The sequence below is a fragment of the Leishmania major genome, chromosome 31 (assembly GCF_000002725.2).
Source record: "Leishmania major strain Friedlin complete genome, chromosome 31".
In the NCBI taxonomy this organism is placed as follows: domain Eukaryota; phylum Euglenozoa; class Kinetoplastea; order Trypanosomatida; family Trypanosomatidae; genus Leishmania; species Leishmania major.
The window spans coordinates 444,854-461,561 of record NC_007272.2 but is presented as its reverse complement, the minus strand read 5'-3'; the positions used below and the strand labels follow the sequence as shown (position 1 = coordinate 461,561).

General features: G+C 58.4%; 4 protein-coding genes and 1 pseudogene across 4 annotated transcripts, besides 1 other annotated feature; all 5 read left to right on the top strand.

The window, feature by feature from the left end:
* Positions 1 to 716: 716 nt before the first annotated feature.
* Positions 717 to 1,055, top strand: LMJF_31_1170 (hypothetical protein; the record flags this gene model as incomplete). Its single annotated transcript, XM_001685050.1, has 1 exon — positions 717 to 1,055. The coding sequence occupies one exon, from the start codon at positions 717 to 719 to the stop codon at positions 1,053 to 1,055; it is 339 nt and encodes a 112-aa protein (XP_001685102.1).
* A 2,573-nt stretch (positions 1,056 to 3,628) lies between these two features.
* Positions 3,629 to 4,066, top strand: LMJF_31_1165 (annotated as a pseudogene; the record flags this gene model as incomplete).
* Positions 3,629 to 4,066: a sequence feature.
* Positions 4,067 to 5,219: 1,153 nt separating this feature from the next.
* Positions 5,220 to 7,109, top strand: LMJF_31_1160 (hypothetical protein; the record flags this gene model as incomplete). The annotated part of the gene is made up of 1 exon (XM_001685049.1): positions 5,220 to 7,109. The coding sequence occupies one exon, from the start codon at positions 5,220 to 5,222 to the stop codon at positions 7,107 to 7,109; it is 1,890 nt and encodes a 629-aa protein (XP_001685101.1).
* A 3,108-nt stretch (positions 7,110 to 10,217) lies between these two features.
* LMJF_31_1150 (conserved hypothetical protein) lies at positions 10,218 to 13,541 on the top strand (the record flags this gene model as incomplete). Its single annotated transcript, XM_001685048.1, has 1 exon — positions 10,218 to 13,541. The coding sequence occupies one exon, from the start codon at positions 10,218 to 10,220 to the stop codon at positions 13,539 to 13,541; it is 3,324 nt and encodes a 1,107-aa protein (XP_001685100.1).
* Positions 13,542 to 14,199: 658 nt separating this feature from the next.
* On the top strand, positions 14,200 to 15,135 carry LMJF_31_1140 (putative monoglyceride lipase; the record flags this gene model as incomplete). The annotated part of the gene is made up of 1 exon (XM_001685047.1): positions 14,200 to 15,135. The coding sequence occupies one exon, from the start codon at positions 14,200 to 14,202 to the stop codon at positions 15,133 to 15,135; it is 936 nt and encodes a 311-aa protein (XP_001685099.1).
* Positions 15,136 to 16,708: the final 1,573 nt, after the last annotated feature.

Sequence of the window (16,708 nt, the reverse complement as noted above, 5' to 3'; positions counted from 1 at the left end):
CGCCTCGTCGCGTTTCTCCTCGTCCCCCGGCACACCCCTAAGCGTTTGCTTCTGTCAACGCATGTCGCATAAGTGTGCTTCCGGCACCCGAAGGGCTTGTCGTATCGCTGTCTTACCCCCCCCCCCTCCATCTTGTGCTCGCGGCGCTGCCTTGCAGGAAGCAGACGACAACAAAAAAAGAGGCCACCACACGTGCATTGGTATGTATATTTCTTTGCCGTTGTTGGCTTTCCTATAGGCCCTCCGCGAAGCCGAGGGAGTTTGAATTCACCCGGCCGGTGACTCTGTTCTCACGCCAACTTGCTTCACGTGCACGCCTCCTCCCTCTCCCTCTCCCCCTCTTCCCAGGCGCCGCTGTCTTCTGCTCTTGCGTGTTTACACAGGAGCTGAAAGAGAAGCGGCAGTGAACACCTCCGCCGACGGCGAGATCTGACCACCGCGGCTCTTCTGACTCCGCCACCCCTTCCCCATGTCCAACGAGCAGACGCTTCGTGTCCCTTCTACTTGATCGTACCTCTGACTCTTGCTTCTCTGTTGTTCCCCTTCCCCCCCCCCCCCCCCACACACACACACACCATACACCATACACCAGCTGCAGCATCCGCACAATACCACCCCCGAACGCTCAAACTTGCGACTTTCCGTTTTTTCTCTTGCCGCGCACTGCTTCACCCCTAGTTGCTTTTCCAACCGCACCACCTCACGAAGAGCCCAGCATGTCCGCCATCAACTCACTGCACTTCATCTTCAAGGGGAAGAACTACATGGTCCCCGAGAGCTTTGTGACGAAGGAACATCCGGGCGGCAAGGCTGTCCTCATGGCTCTGGCAGACAAGGACATCACGGAGGCTTTTGAGGAGGCTGGCCACTCGAACGACGCCATGGAGATGCTGGAGGAGTGGTGCGTCAACGTGTCCGCGACGGAGAAAGCCGGTCTGCTGAAGCGCGCTGAGGCGCGCCACGCCGAGGAGGACGAGTGGCGTTGGCGCAGCACAGCGATCGCTTTCAGCGTGGCCGCTGTTGTGGCCGCCGTGGTACTTCGCAAGAGCTCGTAGGAAGGGGCAGCTTGGTGCGCACTCACTTTGGTCGATGCACACGAGCGCATCAGAAGCCCCCACAGAGTCTTTTTGTTGCGAAACGCCCACTGCTATGTCTTCTCCGCATCGGCGCAAGGAGCGTGACAAGGCAGTCCCCCCCCCCTTGTGTGCGTGTGTGTGTCTCTGAGCATGTATGATTTGTAACCTAATATTTCTATTATCATGTTCTGTTGCTTCCACTTCTTCGTTCTGTGCCGTGTTGCCGTTTTTTTTCTGCTTCTTCGATTCTGTGTCCGCATTCACTCTTCCGTAGGATCGAACGCAACGTGCAGGCACGCACACGCTACGTGAGACGTGAGGCCGGCACACTTGACGAGGAAGCCTCTCTTCTTCTATATATAACAAATCGTCGGTTCTCTCCGTCTCTCTTGCCCCTCTAACCGTCTTCTCTATTGAGGTTTCTCGGGACCCCTGCCTGCGTCTCCGCTGATCCCTCGCTGGAGGACAACACAGCGCCGACTCGCCCTCTTCGTCCTGCCCCCTTTTTTGCTTTGTTTCTCCTGTCTTTTCGATTTTCTTCTCCTTCCCCTCCCATGTGACCCCTCCTCACCACCACTGCTGTGATGGTGTGTGTGTGTGTGTGTGTGTGTGCCACGCGCTCGCACAAGTGCGCAGGCGTGGTCCTGTATGTGGGCACATGCACTTTCTCCGCGCGTCCTCTCTGTGCGCGCGAGGGGAGAAGGAAGTGTGACGGTCTGTCAGTGGGGATTGCAGCGAAACAGAACGAGGCGTCCGTCCACTGGCATCTCGTGCCTTGCGCTCGCTGCATTTGGCGGGAGACAGAGAAAGGAGGGGGGCGGGGCGGTACTTCATCACGTGCGGAGCAATAACAAAGAAGTGAAGTCATCAGCGAGCGTGCGCTTCTTTTCTTTCATTTCCTATTCGCATGACCTCCTTTTCACGTGTTGCGATGATGCGCTCGTCTTTTTCGGTCCTGCGTCACCTCCATTGATATGTCGATGCCCTCGCTCCGCTCCTGCTTCGCAAGGCACTCGCTTGGAGCTCTTGCACGTCTGGATGGAGGGGGGAGGGGTGTGGTGATGCGGTGCAAAATCGGAACAGGGCAGGCGACGATGCGCGCAGTCATGTGACAGCATTGAACTCTTCCTTTATATTTATGCGACGCGTGCTCTTGTTTTCCCCCTCTCTCTCTCTCTGTGTGTGTGTTCGTCTTTACTTTTTTTGTCTTTCCGATGGCACAGAGCTGCGCCCTGCTCGTACGCATTCATGCCTCATCCAAGGTTTGTGTAGTCATCTACAGCACGAAAAAATGCATCGAGTGAGAGAAAGACACGACAGGGCAGCACGAGGGAGGGAGGCGCGGGTGGCCCTGCCGTGGAAGGAAAGAAATAGAAGGCGTGAATGTAGTGGCCGTCGACAGCGCCGTTGCTCTGCTCCGCTCCACCCAGCCTTTATCTCTTCTCGTCCCTCTCAGTGTCTCTGCACCAGCGTCCCGGGACTATTTCGGAAAGGATAACCTGTCTAATACTGCGACGGATGAAAAGGAGCATGCCAACCGCAGCAGTAACGGCGGCAGAGACCGGCGGGAGCGATAAAGTCAATGCTGTGGAAGGGGTCTTGCTCAGGTGCATGAGCTCGTTCCGCAACGCGCGCAGCATCACTCATCATTGTTCGACTCGCTTCATGTGGATGACGATGCGTCGGACTTCTCTAATCGAGCGGATTAGGTCACAACGCCCCCCCCCCTCGCCTCTGTGTTTTTCCCTTGCCCCACCTCCTCCGTCCCTTCCCATTTGCTTCTCTTCTTCTACGCTCTCAACACTGCCCCCCTCACTCCTCACCCCTCCCACCCCTCCCTGATACGTATCACCTTCGCTCTCCTGCCCACGACCGCCATCTTCTCGCGTACGAGCCAAGGGTAGCCCACACTCGCACTCTATAACAGAGCAAAGAGAGCTACTTCGTTCTAAACGTATACGCATGCATTGATGCCTTTCCTCTCGCCGGATTGCTCTCCCTCTCAAGCGCTTCGCCCTCCCTCCCCCCTCCCTCTCCCTCTCCCTCTCCCTCTCCCTGCTCCTCTATCCCCCTCTTCCCACCAAAGCAGGAGGCCACTACGATGAAGAAAGCAAGGACACTGAAGAGCACCTTTTCCTCGTTTTCCATTATGAACGAACGAGGGAAGAGCGAGGCAGAGCGCTCATAGAAAGTATCTTGCAGCTTCAGTGCAGCATGACTGAAACTGCGCCCTATGCTTCAAGCATCTCTCTCCCTCCCACCTGCGTTGATACCGTTGCGATGCCTGCGTAGCTCTCCGCCTCTCCTCTTCTTTTGCCCACCTCCGTGCTCGTGCTGAGCGAGCTACTTATGGTGGCCTGTTGCTCTCGCTCTCTTCTTCAACCTCTGATCGCTCCTTTCCGTGCTCATTTCTCGCTGCTCGCCACTTCGACGAGAACCGAAGGAAGAAGCATCTTTGTACTCTCACACCGCTCGAAGCAAGCCTCGACACGGGGACTCGTTGCCGCGTAGGCCCACGGCATTCCTGCACCGCCCAGACGGCACCCGTTTAGTCGTGCCACCGGCCATCCCTAACTCAAGCTCATCTCCCTTTTCTTTGCAGCAGCATTAACGGCGAGTTGTCACTGTCGCCCACGGATGAGCCGTGCGTGCGCGTCTCGTACGAGAACAGCCACTATCTCGTGCCGGTAGAGTTCATCCTGCGCGTGCACCCGGGGGGGGGGCAGCAACTTATTCTGCAGCACGTGAACCAAGACATCACGCAGGCGTTTGTGGACGCGAGGCACTCCAACACAGCAGTGCAGCTCCTAGAGCAGTGGATGGAGGGTGCACCGGCAGGTCCGCGACGGATCATGCCATCTTCTGCTGCCACGGAGGCACCACTGAATGGTTGTGACAGCGAGGGCCGCAATGCACAGATGATCTGGAACGCGTTGGTGTTCGGGATCGCCGGCGCAAGCGTCACAGCAGCAGTGCTCTGTCGTGGGTAAGCGAACAGAAAAAAAGAAGAGAGCACCCGTTCTCAGACGCTTCGCTCTGCTCGTGCTCGACAGGAAACCAGCATCGGCTTGGTTGCTTGGAGCGCTCTACGTCAAGCGCCAAGGCCGTGTTGTGGCTCTGCACTTCCCCCACCTCCTTTTCTGTGCATCCCATTCGCAATTCGCCCCACACAACGGCCAGGGTTGATGGATAGAGTGCAATACAACCCGTCCATCCATCCAGCAACAGGCGACGGCGAATACGTCCGAGAAGTGCTGCCCCCCCCCCCCCCCCCCGATTTCCAGCGGCTGTCGAGCGGAAGAAAAGACGGCACACACCCAAGCCCACTTTGCTTTATCCAACTGCCCCATCAACTAGCCAGCACCTCTTATATATTTTTTTGTTTGTTTGCTCTCCCCCCTCTCTTCCTCTTCATGGGCTACTCATCACTTTTGGCTTATTGTGCCTTCTCCACTGGCGTTTTCGTTTTTTCTCCTGTGTGCCTCTGCTTGCGAGCGACAGGCAGCTCTTCATGGACGCGTGCAATGTGAGGTGTCTGTACGCGTCGTGTGTGTGTGTGGGGGGGGGGAGGGAGGGCTTCACCGTGCGTGTGTGCACATCCGATGGTGGGCAGTGATCACTCCTTCTTTGAAGCGTGCGTTATTTCGTGATGGTCCTAGACAGAAACAGAATACAACGAGCGGCGTGAGCGATCAGCACATTTTGCTACGTTGAGAGGGGCCAAGATCTCACGCCCCCGCGGCTGTCTCTGCTGCACTCGCGACTCAATGAGCGAACAGAAGCGAAAAGCAAAACAACGGCATCAGCAGCGGCAAAATCCGACCACCGCATCGCTTGTACACGCACCTCTTGAGCACCTATGGCTTAACATGTGCATCCTGTTGCTGCTTATCATGTCTTCTTACCTCCGCCGCCGTTTCTCCGTTTCAGCGTGCACCTTCACCCGTGAACACTCATCACGACGCGTGAGACATCTACGCGGAGTCAACACTCGTGAAGCTGCCTCGGCGCTCTCTTTTCGCCTTTTCGGTGCCACCGCTGCTCCTTCCATTTCCCCCTCCCCACTACCGTCGCTGGGACGCCGAACAAGAGAAGGTGACGACTGGCGTGCTTCACACGTGCATCCAACCCCCCCCCCCCCAAATGGCAGAGGGAAATGCAGGCATGAGTGCGGCCGCCACGTCTGCAGTGGATGTGGGCGGCTCGAGGCGCTTGATAGGGCAGCTGTCCAGAGCAGCGGTCACCGATGTGCTGCAGTACACACCGCATATACCGTCCATCTGCTGCGCCGCCGCGCACCCTCACCTGCGCTACGCTCGCGAAGCAGTAGCTGGCACTCGTGTAGCAGAGGGGTCCGCCCACCACCGCAGCGACCTCTACGTGTGTTGGGACTGGACGACGAACTGTGAGTACCACAGCCTGTCGGGTGCGGAGGAAGAGCTGGAGGCCGATCTGCGGCAGCTGGGGTGGTGGCTGACGCGGCCGTTCACCGAGGATGGCAAGCCCATGACCATGGAGGTGAACGTGAAGCGGGAGGTGTCCTACCACCCGCCTTTGTCGTCTACTCCCTCCGCGACCGCGGCGGCAACGGAAGCGCCGCCGGCGGGCTTTGAGGGCATCCTGCTCATCCTCACCCAGCCGCCGTTTCAGCGCACTGACGTCGGCATCTCGTGCCTGCGCTCGCTCATCGTAACACCAAATCGAAAGGAAGTGTCGAAGACAGCCATGGAGCTCATTGGGCAGCTTGCGTACCTCGAGAAGCTTGAGTCCTTTACCCAGTTTCTGACCCTTCCGCTGCCCTCGCTGACAAGCGTTTCTGTTCTGCGGCTGCACAACGTGAGGGCTCTCACGAGTCTCGAGTCGCTAGTGCCGCTGTCGGGCCTCAAACGCATCAGCCTCTGTCGCTGCGCCTCTCTGCACTCTCTGGCAGCGCTGTCGCAACTGCGGGAGCTGAAAGAGCTGCGTCTGTCTGACTGCCGCGTTTTGGACGCGCGTGGGAACTACTCGGCGTGCAGGCGCCTGACCTCCGTGTCGATGCGCTGGTGCGGCGCGGTCCTGCACGTGGGGGACTTGGCAACGCTTCCCAACCTACGCGACCTGGACTGCAGCTATTCCGGTGTGCGAAATTTGGAAAGCCTGACACAATTTTCGCAGCTGCGCCGGCTGTGTCTGCGCGGATGCCACTCCATCCATGAGCTGTTCCACGCGATGGACGCGTTTGCCGCGCTGCTCGAGCCCCCCGGCGCTGTCGCTGCTAATGAGATCTCAAGTGCTTTTCTGGACAGAGTGGCGGCACCTACTATCGTTGACCAACACGTAAGTCTTTCCGCTGTGAATAAGTTAACGTCGACAGGTGAAGCTTCGGCGCCTCCAGCTTGCACCTTACTCTATCCCGCTCTGAGCACCACGATGCCGTCGCCCGCCTCCTCCTTCTCTCAACTCGAGGAGCTGGACGTGGGTGAGAGCAGCTTGGTCTCGCTCTCTGGGTTACCGCAGTGCGCCCCCGAGCTGCGTCACCTTACCGTTCGTGAGTGCCAGCAGCTGCACAGCTTGAGTCCGCTAGGCGAGTTGCTTAAACTGACCTCCGTGGACGCGTCCTTCAGCGGCGTAGACGACCTCGAGGGACTATCTGAGAGCGTATCGCTGCAGTACGTGAACCTCAGAAACTGCGTCCGCCTCCGCACGGCTGCCTCTTTGGCGAGGGTGAGGTCCCTGCACGAGATCGACCTGAGCGCGGCGAATCAGAACTGCATCATCTGTGTTTGCAACAACGAGCTCGACAAGCGCAACGAACGCACCGCCGGTCCTTGTGCGCGCCGCCGCCGGAGTGAGCCCCTCCGACAGCGCTTGCTCATGCTCTCTGGACCCGTCGGCGGCGTTGACGACATACGCATTGACACGGCAGTGACGCAGCGGTCAAGCCACCGACTCGTGCAGCATTGCGTTCTGCGCCAGGAGGCGGAGGCGCTGCTGCGTCAGCCACTGGAGCAGGTGCTCGCGACAGAGGCGCGTCTGCAAGAAGAGATGTGGTGAAGACGCTGCAGGGTCTGCTGGAGAGAGAGTGAGTGCGCATATCGAAAAAGTGCACTTACACGGAGTGTTTTTCTCCATGCGGGCTGCATGACTCCAACGGCGGTGACGGGCCCCCGATACACAGCCAGCACCTCGCTCTCGCCGCGCTCGTTATCCCTCACCCTTCACCGGTAACGGCTGTGCTGATGTTCGTGTGCACGTGCTTGTGCCCACGTGTGTCTGCCGTTCCCTTTATAAGTGAGGCTTTCGTCACGTCGGATGTCCCTTGTTTTTGTGTGATTGTTTTCTCTCTCCCACCGTCATTCCGTTCGAGGTCTCTTGAGTCTCCCCACCCCGCCAGCGCCCCCACAGTCACTTCGCCATCGCTCTTCTTTCTTCATTGTTTTGCGGTTATCTGTTTTCTGTCTCGCTCCCCCCGTCTTTGATAAGCTCCTCTTGTGCCTCTGTCTCTCTCTCTCTCTCTTTCTGATGTAAACGTTGGGCCCCTGTGTGCGCGACTGTGTGAAGGAGCGAGAGGTCTGCGTGCGTGGGTACGTCATCCGCTCGTCCCAGCTGGAGGTGCTTACCAACCCCTCCCCCTTCTCTTTCTCTCTCTCCCTTTTTATTCCGTTCCACGTTGCCCTCCTCTGCGTCAGGAACTGAGCTGAGCTTGGTGCACGCACACTCCGTTGTGCATTTTCGCGTGCACCGCATGGAACGAGCCTCTGACTGAAGTGCACTGAAAACGTCTCTCCCTTTCTTTTTTTTTGTGCGTATACAGATTTCCGAGGGCCGAATTTCTCCTTTTTCGCGTCATGGCACGCACAAGGACCTTCGTTCTCTTCTCCTCAGTCGAATCTGCCTGATGCGCTGCCTCCCACGCTGGTCAACCCAGTCGTTTATGGATGGACCGTCTCTTGAGGCTTCTTTTGTTCTATATGGATGTCTTGCCCATGCTCGCCTTCTCTCTCCTTTCCTCTCGCCCCCTCAGCGAACTTTTTGATATCCTCTGTTTCACGACCGAAGGCTTTTGGCTCCGTGATTTGGAAGTCCCGCCAACTGCTTCAGACTGCGTGTCTGTCTCCTCGCAGGCGCTTGAGTGTGAGCGTTTGGGAGCGTCAGTCAGTCAGTCAGTCAGTGAGAGAGAGAGGGACAAAAACAAAACATGAGCTTTTATGGCTAGTCCTCGAAGCCTCTCTCTCTCTCACACACACACACACACACACTGGCTCACGTGCGCCCTTCCCGCTCCTCCCCACCACTGCGCGGTATACGTATGCCCCGGTATACATACAAATATATTTGTGTGTGTGTGTGTGTGTATGTATAGATGTGTATGTGCAAGCGTGCGGTCGCCTGACGCACTCTCTCTCTCTCTCTCTCTCTTTCTTCGTCCCCCTCTCTCCGTGTTCCCTTTCTCACTTGTTCCCTACCTTTTATGTTATTTTATTTCATTTTATCTTCGTGTCACTGCCGCCTCTTTCTTTCGCTTCGTCTCCGTCTGCGCCTTGACTGGCATCCTCCGCTTTTTGTGTGGCGCTGGCGCGTGAGTGCGTTGCAACCCCTGCACACAGGTGCAAGTGCACATGCAATTCACTCTTCGTGACGACGTTTCTGGTGGTCATATCGATGTCGCAGACGGCGCTAAATCGTATCGTGTGCACAGTTTGGGTTGTAACGGGCCCACCCTTCGCATGCGGCACGGGCCAAGCGCGGAATGTGCGCCTCCTTGCTCTTTTGTTGTGTACAGCTCTCTCGAGGTGCACCCACCTTTTCCTTTTCCTTGTGTGGGCGGCTGTGTGCCGACCTTTTTTGTTTTGTTCCTTTTCGTCACCATTATTCGTTCCTCTGTTCTGTCGACCCCCCTTTTTCTTTTTCGCGGCCTCCGCTGAAGTCGACCCCCTCCCTCTCTCGCTTTATCAGTGTGTGACGCGACGCCTGCCCCTTCTCCGCGGTGCTCTCTGCCTCTCTTGCTCCCCTTCACGGTTCAGCGCTCTCCGAAGCGCGTGTGAGCGTGTCGGCACAGTTTACAGCCCGCAAGACGTCCGCCGCGGGAACAGCAGCAGCGAAGAAAAAAAAACAAATACACAACCAATAAAAGACAGTAGTGAGGAAAGGTAAGGCGAAACAGAAGCGTAACGTCATCCTCGATGCCGAGAGAGAGAGAGATCGGTAAGGGGGTAGGGGTTGGGGCGCCACTCGGCTAACTTCTCTCCTTTGTTTGGAGTGTGTCTCCATGACTTGGTGCCCCTTCCCCCACTTCTGCCGTGTTCCGCATCATCTTTTCTCTGTGGCTCTCTCCAACGCTGCCTTCTACCACCAACGTCATCGTGATGTTTCTTCTTTTTCGATGATTATTATTATCTTTCTTGTGTTATGCACGCGTAGCCGTGGGAGTCCTACCTACGCGCCTCATCAATGTCTAATTCAACGCCGCGTTTTGCGATTGCATGCGCTTGGCCATTGTGGAACTGCATTTCTGGCGTGCGTTGCGCACCTGCGGCTGCTTTCCGAAGTCTTTTAACGCCGCGCCGTCCTCCATCAATGATGGCCCCCTTTCCTATGCGCAGTCTTCAGCGCGTCTATTCGCGCCTTGGATGGGATACCTCTGTGCTCCCTGTGCGCCTCGACCCTTATCGACCTCACCTGTCGCTTCCCGATCCGTCTCTCTCCTGCTTGTCTGCCCGCACCATCTCTTCGATGAGCAAGCGCACATGCCCGAGGCTCGCTTTATTGGTGTGTACGGCGCCTCAGCTGTCCAAGAGGTCAGTGCATTGCTGCTCACATATCCGTGCCTTGCGCCATTTCTGAAACTCTACAGAGAGGAGGGAGGGCGCGTACACGTCTAGAGACACCACGGACATGTGCGTCGATACAGATGAATCTTGCACCGCAATAGAGCACAAGCGTACGCGTGATAACCTCTGGTTCTATAGAAGCTGCGAGTAGAGGGGGTGGAGAGAAGGGCCGCAGCCTGCAGTGCCTCCTCGTCTTCATGTTCTTCAGTGTGGGGATCCTTCCACCCTGAAGCGGCCGTCAGTGTCATTGAACATACTGGCATGACTGTTTGCCGGGGAATAGGGCTGACCTGCTCACCTGCGCCTTGCTCAGGAACTGCCTCGATGCATTATGTCGTCCCCTCTGCCGCTTCTTCGGCCTGTGCTCGAGGATTTGCCGGCTGTGCCTTCGATGGCTGGCGTCACCGCTTCACCTGAACAGGGAGCCGCGGGAGACTCGCAGCCATCAGGGGGAGAGGCTGGCTGCGCCTTGGAGGCGTCAAAGCATGTCCACGCCTCCGCCCCAACGTCTTCCCTCTCAAATGGCGAGACTCCTGTGCACGCAAGTGACAACCGCGGCGACGTCACCGTGGACGCCTCAGAGGTCGGTGAATCGCATCAGCTACAGCGACGGCAGGACTATGGGAAGACACCCAGCGAGCTTTCGGCTTTACCAGAACGACCAGTGTTGAGAGTCGTCGCGGGAGAAGGCAGCGGGCGTGCTGCACCAGCTGCCGGCAGCGTTCACTGCGAGGAAGGTGACTGGAGCGAGCCTGGTTCGCCGACGACGTCCCCGGTGCAGGGTGCATGGACGCAGCATGTCTACTCTCAGCCTACCTCTGCAGGTAGGGGCAACAGCGTGGTGGTGCTGTCTGATGCGGCGGCTCGTATGATTGCGCACGCAGTGCATCGCTCCTCACTGCTACAGCAGTGCTTCACGCAATGGCAGGCGCAGCAAGCACGCCATGCGCAGCAGCGCCTGCGTCGCGAATGCTTCGCCGAGGGCTACTACCAGCGCAACCTCTTGTACCTCTTCTTCCGCGCGTGGCAGTGGCGCTATGATCGACGCGTGACATGTGCGGAGCAGCGAAGAATGCTCGAGGCACTGCGCGCGCGTCATCTTCGCCACCGTGCGTTTGCTGCGTGGCAGCGGTGGAAAAACGCGCGAAGAAGGCTGCGAGGCAGACTCGGTGAGATGCAGGCGAGGACGGAAGCGGCTCTCACCCGGCAGTGCTTCGAGCGGTGGCATCGCACGTCAGCACATCGGGCCCTCGCACGGGCAGCGGCGCAGGCGTCGGCGGATAGCTTACGAGATGCGCGATTTCGTGACTGGCGGCACTTTGCCCTGCAACGCAAAGAGGGCCGCCTCTTGGCGAGCGTCTTGATGCTTCACACGCCCGTCGCGTGGACTGCAGCTCAGCAAAGTAGTTGCGATGGACTGCATCTTCTCTACGCGTGGGTGCAGTGGCTCCGAGTGGCGATGCAGCGCCGCGCGCGCCAGCTGCGCAAGTGCGAAAGTGCCCTATCAACCGTGGCGATGCGCGCGGAGAAGGCTCTTCGACGGAGATGGTACGTATGGTGGCTTCAGGTCACGTGCGCGTCTCTCCAGTCGAGGCATACACGGCGCCGACTTCTTCAGAGGTACTACAAGCGCTGGGCTCCCGTAGGCCGTCTTTGTCTGATAGGACTGCAGTGGGAGAGGGAAACCCACTCCCCGCACGTGCAGCGTCGATGCCTTGCGCACTGGCGCTGTCGTTTGGGAAGACGCCGAACCAGTCGCGAGCACCTTCGAATGGCGGAGCTCTTCTTCGAGTCTGTCGTGCAGGCGCATGCCGCGCGTGCCGTTTTTCGCTGCTGGCGCGCCCTGCACTCCACTCGCGCAAAGGCTGGGCGAATGCGCCGCGTGGCAGAAGGATACGCGAGGCCGGCACTGCTGCGGCACCTGTTTCTGCGTCACGTCACGGACGGCGTGCTGGCATCACCGACAGGGCTGGCAGATGTGCTGGAGCATGAGGCATGGCACCGAGGTGCCGACGCAAAGGTGGTGAAGCCGAAGAGCATTGTCATTGCCTCGAACGAGAAGAGTATCCTCGACGTCTCCACAAAGACATCGGGGACCTCCTCAACGCGTCTTCGACCACCGATCCCCCTTCGCCACCACCTTCAAGCTCCCACGGGGAGGCTCAGCGTCCCAGCAGCGTCTCCTGAGGCGCCTCTTGAGCCTGACCGGAGGTCTAACGCAAGTGAGATGGCGGGAACGGCACGGCCGATAACAGCCTCGGCCGCTGATCATGCTGCCGACATGGAGGTGTGGCTGCCACCACCGCCTTCGTATGAGGAAGTGACGAGCTCTTGGCGTTCGACGGACGCGAGCGGCCGAATGGGGGCGTGCGCTCTGCCAGTGCGCACGGATGTTGGTGTGGGCACCAGCTGCGAGGCGCCTACGCCGCTGCAGCGCGCGACTCCTCGCATAAGCAGCGCGGGTGACCGCTCGGCCGCACGCCCGGATGTCGTCCATCAGCGGGAGGAAGCTGCGCCGCCTCCCGTTTCTACGGTATCTGGCCGAGGCATGTCGCCTGCTGGGGCGCCAAACGTGTGGCCGGCAACAGTTCCTTGCTACGCCGTCCCAAACGGTGCCCCAGTTAGCTGGGCCTTCGGGTTTGTCCCTGCAAGGAGGGGGTGGCGGGCTCTGGACACCCTTGTCCCACCGTCGGCGTCTGTGACTTCACCCGCAAGCGCCGTGCCTTTGTATCGCAGCCTTCCTTGTGCTCCTCCGACAGGCGACGCTGTCCCGGCCGCGGTCGAGTCCCCTTCATGCGCTGCTTTCAGTAGGTTTTGCGCTGAAGGTGCCGCTCAGCCTTTCGCTGGCGAGCATGGACCAGGGGCACCCGCCGCAGCCCCCTCACCAGCTGTTCCTCTGCAATCTAAGGGACTCTTTCCCGCACCACCGTCGCCACGGACGCACTACGGCTTTGACATTCACCGCCACGTAGATCCTCTTGCCTCTCTCACTTACTCGTCCAGTAGCGTGCCCCGCGCCGAAGATTCTGGCTGTGTCGATTCTCCTGACCCACGAGGGCATGGAAGCCATAGAGCGCAGCGGCGGTGCGTTGGGCCTCCCGCAGTGACCCTCGGCAATGCCATCCTATCTCAAGGTCGCGTGCCTCTCAGCTTTGCGGGTCGGTGTGCACGGAGTAAGAAGTACACAGGTGTGCCCTCCCCAGAGCGGAAGGCGCTACGGGATGTGCAGTCAGCGCATGCCACCTTCCTCTCTTCCTTGTCTTCATCATCCTCGCGTTCCTCATCCACATCTGCTGCGCCTCGACCGAGTGATGCGGCACCGTTTCCACTGCGTCCTCCTTCCTCCACCAGCGACTCATCAACTCTCCGAGCGCGGGCAAGGGACGCGCTCGGCGATTACAAGCGCCGCACACGTCTGATTGCGGCAGAGAAGGCAGAGCTCGCCACCATCGAATCACAGCTGGCACTGGCACCCCACACCAAGGATATGGGCCACAAAAAGGAGCTATCGAAAAGGAGGCGCTACTTGCAGCGGCGCCTTCTGGAGTGGGAGCAGCGGCGTGCGCAGATAGCTCAGCTCGCCGTGTGGCTAGAGGACTGCGTCAGCGCAGCCACGTCGACGGCTGTTTCTCAAAGGGGTGCTGGTGAGCTTTAGCAGGGGTCTAGACAGGGGATTGACGACGCGGGTCACTGAGTCATCGACTCACACTTTTTTTTTCATGGATCGCTTTACCATTGTGTCTTTGTGTCACTTACCCAGCGCCGTTTTTCCGTAGCACAGCTGCACCGAGCGTCCCCTGTCTGTGGCGCAACGAAGTGTGTATGGGGGTGGGTAGGCATCATCGATTTGACGAATGCTCTCTGCCTTACCTTCCCTGCTGAGCGTCGACGAATCTACTCCGACAGGGGGGGGGGAGAGGCGATTGACACGTTGGAAGGCAGCGCATGCCACCAGGTGATGATTTGAGGCCTCTCTGATCCAAGCCTCCCTCTTTGTACCTCTTACTGCTGGAGCCTCATCACATCTTCTCTTTCTGCTTTGCCTCCGCCGCCCCTCCGGCCATCTTTTCATCGTATTGGTCCGTTGCAACTGCATGCAATGTGCATCGGATGTGCATCGCAAGCGAAGAATAAGTGCGCTCGCCTTGACGCATGAAGAGAACAGCGCTCCTTCGTTGACGACGCAGCTTTGCAGCCCCCTCCAACTCCTTTTGGGTATCTGAGCTCCACTCTCCCCCGTGCGCCTCTGCACAGACCCTGCTTTGCGTTTTTTTTTCTGTTGTATTTCCTTCTCACATACCGCGTTATACGCAATGTCGTACTACTGCTCTGGCGGTCATTGCCTGAAGTACGCCACCCCAGGTCGGGAACCACCCGACCCACAGCTCTTTCCTCACTACATGCAAAATGCACAAAACCTGTGGTTGCACTTCAGCGAGTGGTGGCCGCATGGTGACGGCGGCAGCTGCCCGGCCCCGCCAACTAAAGGCGTCGTTTTTATCGTGCCCGGCTTGGGCGAGCACACCGGCCGCTACGACTCCGTCGCGCTCCGACTCAACCAGGAGGGCTACGTTGTCTTTTCCATGGACAATCAAGGCACCGGCGGCAGCGAGGGCGAGCGGCTATACGTTGAGTGCTTCACGCACTTCGTCGATGACGTCTGCGCGTTCGTCGTATTCATCCAGACACGGTACGCGGCCCTCAAGAGCCAGCCAACCTTTCTTATGGGGCACTCGATGGGGGGACTCATTGCCACTCTGGTGGCGCAGAGGGACGCAAGCGGCTTCCGCGGGGTCGTGCTGAGCGGCCCAGCTCTCGGGCTGTCGAAGCCCGTCCCCTGCTTTATGCGGTCGCTTGCGCACTTTCTCTCACAGTGGTTCCCGAAGCTGCCGGTGCGCAAACTCGACCCCGATCTCGTCAGCTACAACACCCCTGTCGTGCAACTTGTGAAGCAGGACCCGTTTTACTCCAACGTGACGCTTCGTGCGCGCTTCGTCGATGAGATGCTGATTGCGCAGGATCGCGCCGCGGAAGCCGCGGGAACGTCGCAGTTTCCTTTTTTGATTGTCCACGGCGAGGAGGATCAGCTCTGCTCGTTAGAGACGTCTAAAAGCTTCTTCAAGAGCGCTCTGTCAGAGGACAAGAATCTGGTCTCCTACCCCCGTGCTGGGCATGAAGTACTGACGGAGCTGTGTCGAGCTGAGGTGATGGCAGAGGTGATAAAGTTCATCGACGAGCGGGCGAGGTGAACTACTTGTTTGCCGCCTTCTGCCTCTCTGGGAGAAAGTTCGAAGCTCTGCCAGGTGAGGAACCGTCGTAGCCGGACGAGGCAGATACCGCAGGCTCGAACGGGTACTTCCGTCAACTATGTCGGGACCTTTTCAGCAGCCTTATTAATTGCTTCGCTATTTACAGCCCCGGAGGATGCCGGCCAGCGCAGCGTGTGGCATCAAATGCCCACTACACCAACTCTGTGTGTGCGTGCGTGTGTGTGTGTGTGGGGGGGGCGCCAAGTATCCTACAGCCTGCCCTTGGGTGTTGGCTGTGGACTGCCGGTGTGGATGCACAGGGCTGTGCTGGCGCTGTGCCGGACCGACGCGTGGTGATGGTGATCAGGTGTGTGGCAGCTCACTACGCATCGCGTCGACGGTCCCACAAATAGGTGCGTGCACGGTGGTGTCTGCCGCCTCTGCAGCGTTGCGGTGATACCGAGCGTGGTCCCGGACCTGGCCTGCTCTGTCCGCAGCGGGGCTGCGCTTGATTGAGCGGCGCCGAGCGGACCTGGTTGCCGCGGTTGCTTGGCGCAGTCGCAGTGCCGCAGAGGCAGATGATCTTTGGTCGTATGCGTGTATATCTGCTGATCTGCTCATGCTATAGTCGACACGTCGAATCAAAGCAAACGAGGACTCTATTCACAGCGACACCGCCTTGTAGCCACTGAATGCTCTCTCTTATGTCGACGTAGAAGGACATCGCTGGCTTGCCCGTATCTACTCACGTGTGTCCGCATTTTTTTTTGTGTTTTTCGTTGTCTCCTCTCACGTTCACGGGAGGCACATGCGCCGTAACATACACCGTCGACGAAGGAAGAAAACACTAAAAAAGAACTGTCCGCCTCCATTGTTGCCGCTCTCGCTTGACCTCTTGGGTGTTGCTGAGGGAAGCGAGCGGCCGGTCAGCTCTATCGAAGTGTTGCTTTCGATGGTGGAGATGTTGTGTGCAGCTGATCAACAGGTATGCAGACGTTCAGCGCATGCGGACGTGGTCGTGGGCCGCTTCCGGTTCCGCTTCTGATTCCGCTTCCTCCCTGCATCACTGCCATCGCCCATGCACCGATGCCATTCTGGTGCTCTTTTCTACATCGATACCGACTCTCACGCTGTACCGTTCTCTTTCTTTCCCTCGTGTGTGCGAACGCCATATCCGTCATCATCACCGGGTTTCAAGCGCTGTGTTGTCTTTGTTCTCGGTTGGCTCCCTCGAAACAACAACAGTAAAACGGCATTTCCGACGACTCTCCATCTTCACGTATTCTTTCCTGACGCGATCGCAGTATTTTGCCTCTCTTCTCGTGTTGATGTTCTTTGTGGGTTAGCGTGTCTCCTACAGAACATCCGTAGCGGCTGAAGGGGTGCCATCAGAGTCGTCCTGCAAGCTGTCTGCTGCCTTCTTTCCAGTGTTGACCTCACAAAACTCTCTTCTTTGTGTGCCTTCGCCCACCCCCTCTCCCGTCTCGACCTCTTCTTCTCTCTTGCTCCGTCCTTCCGTGCACCTATTTCGCACAGACGCGCTGACTGTTCCTTCTTTGCTTTTTCTTGTGAC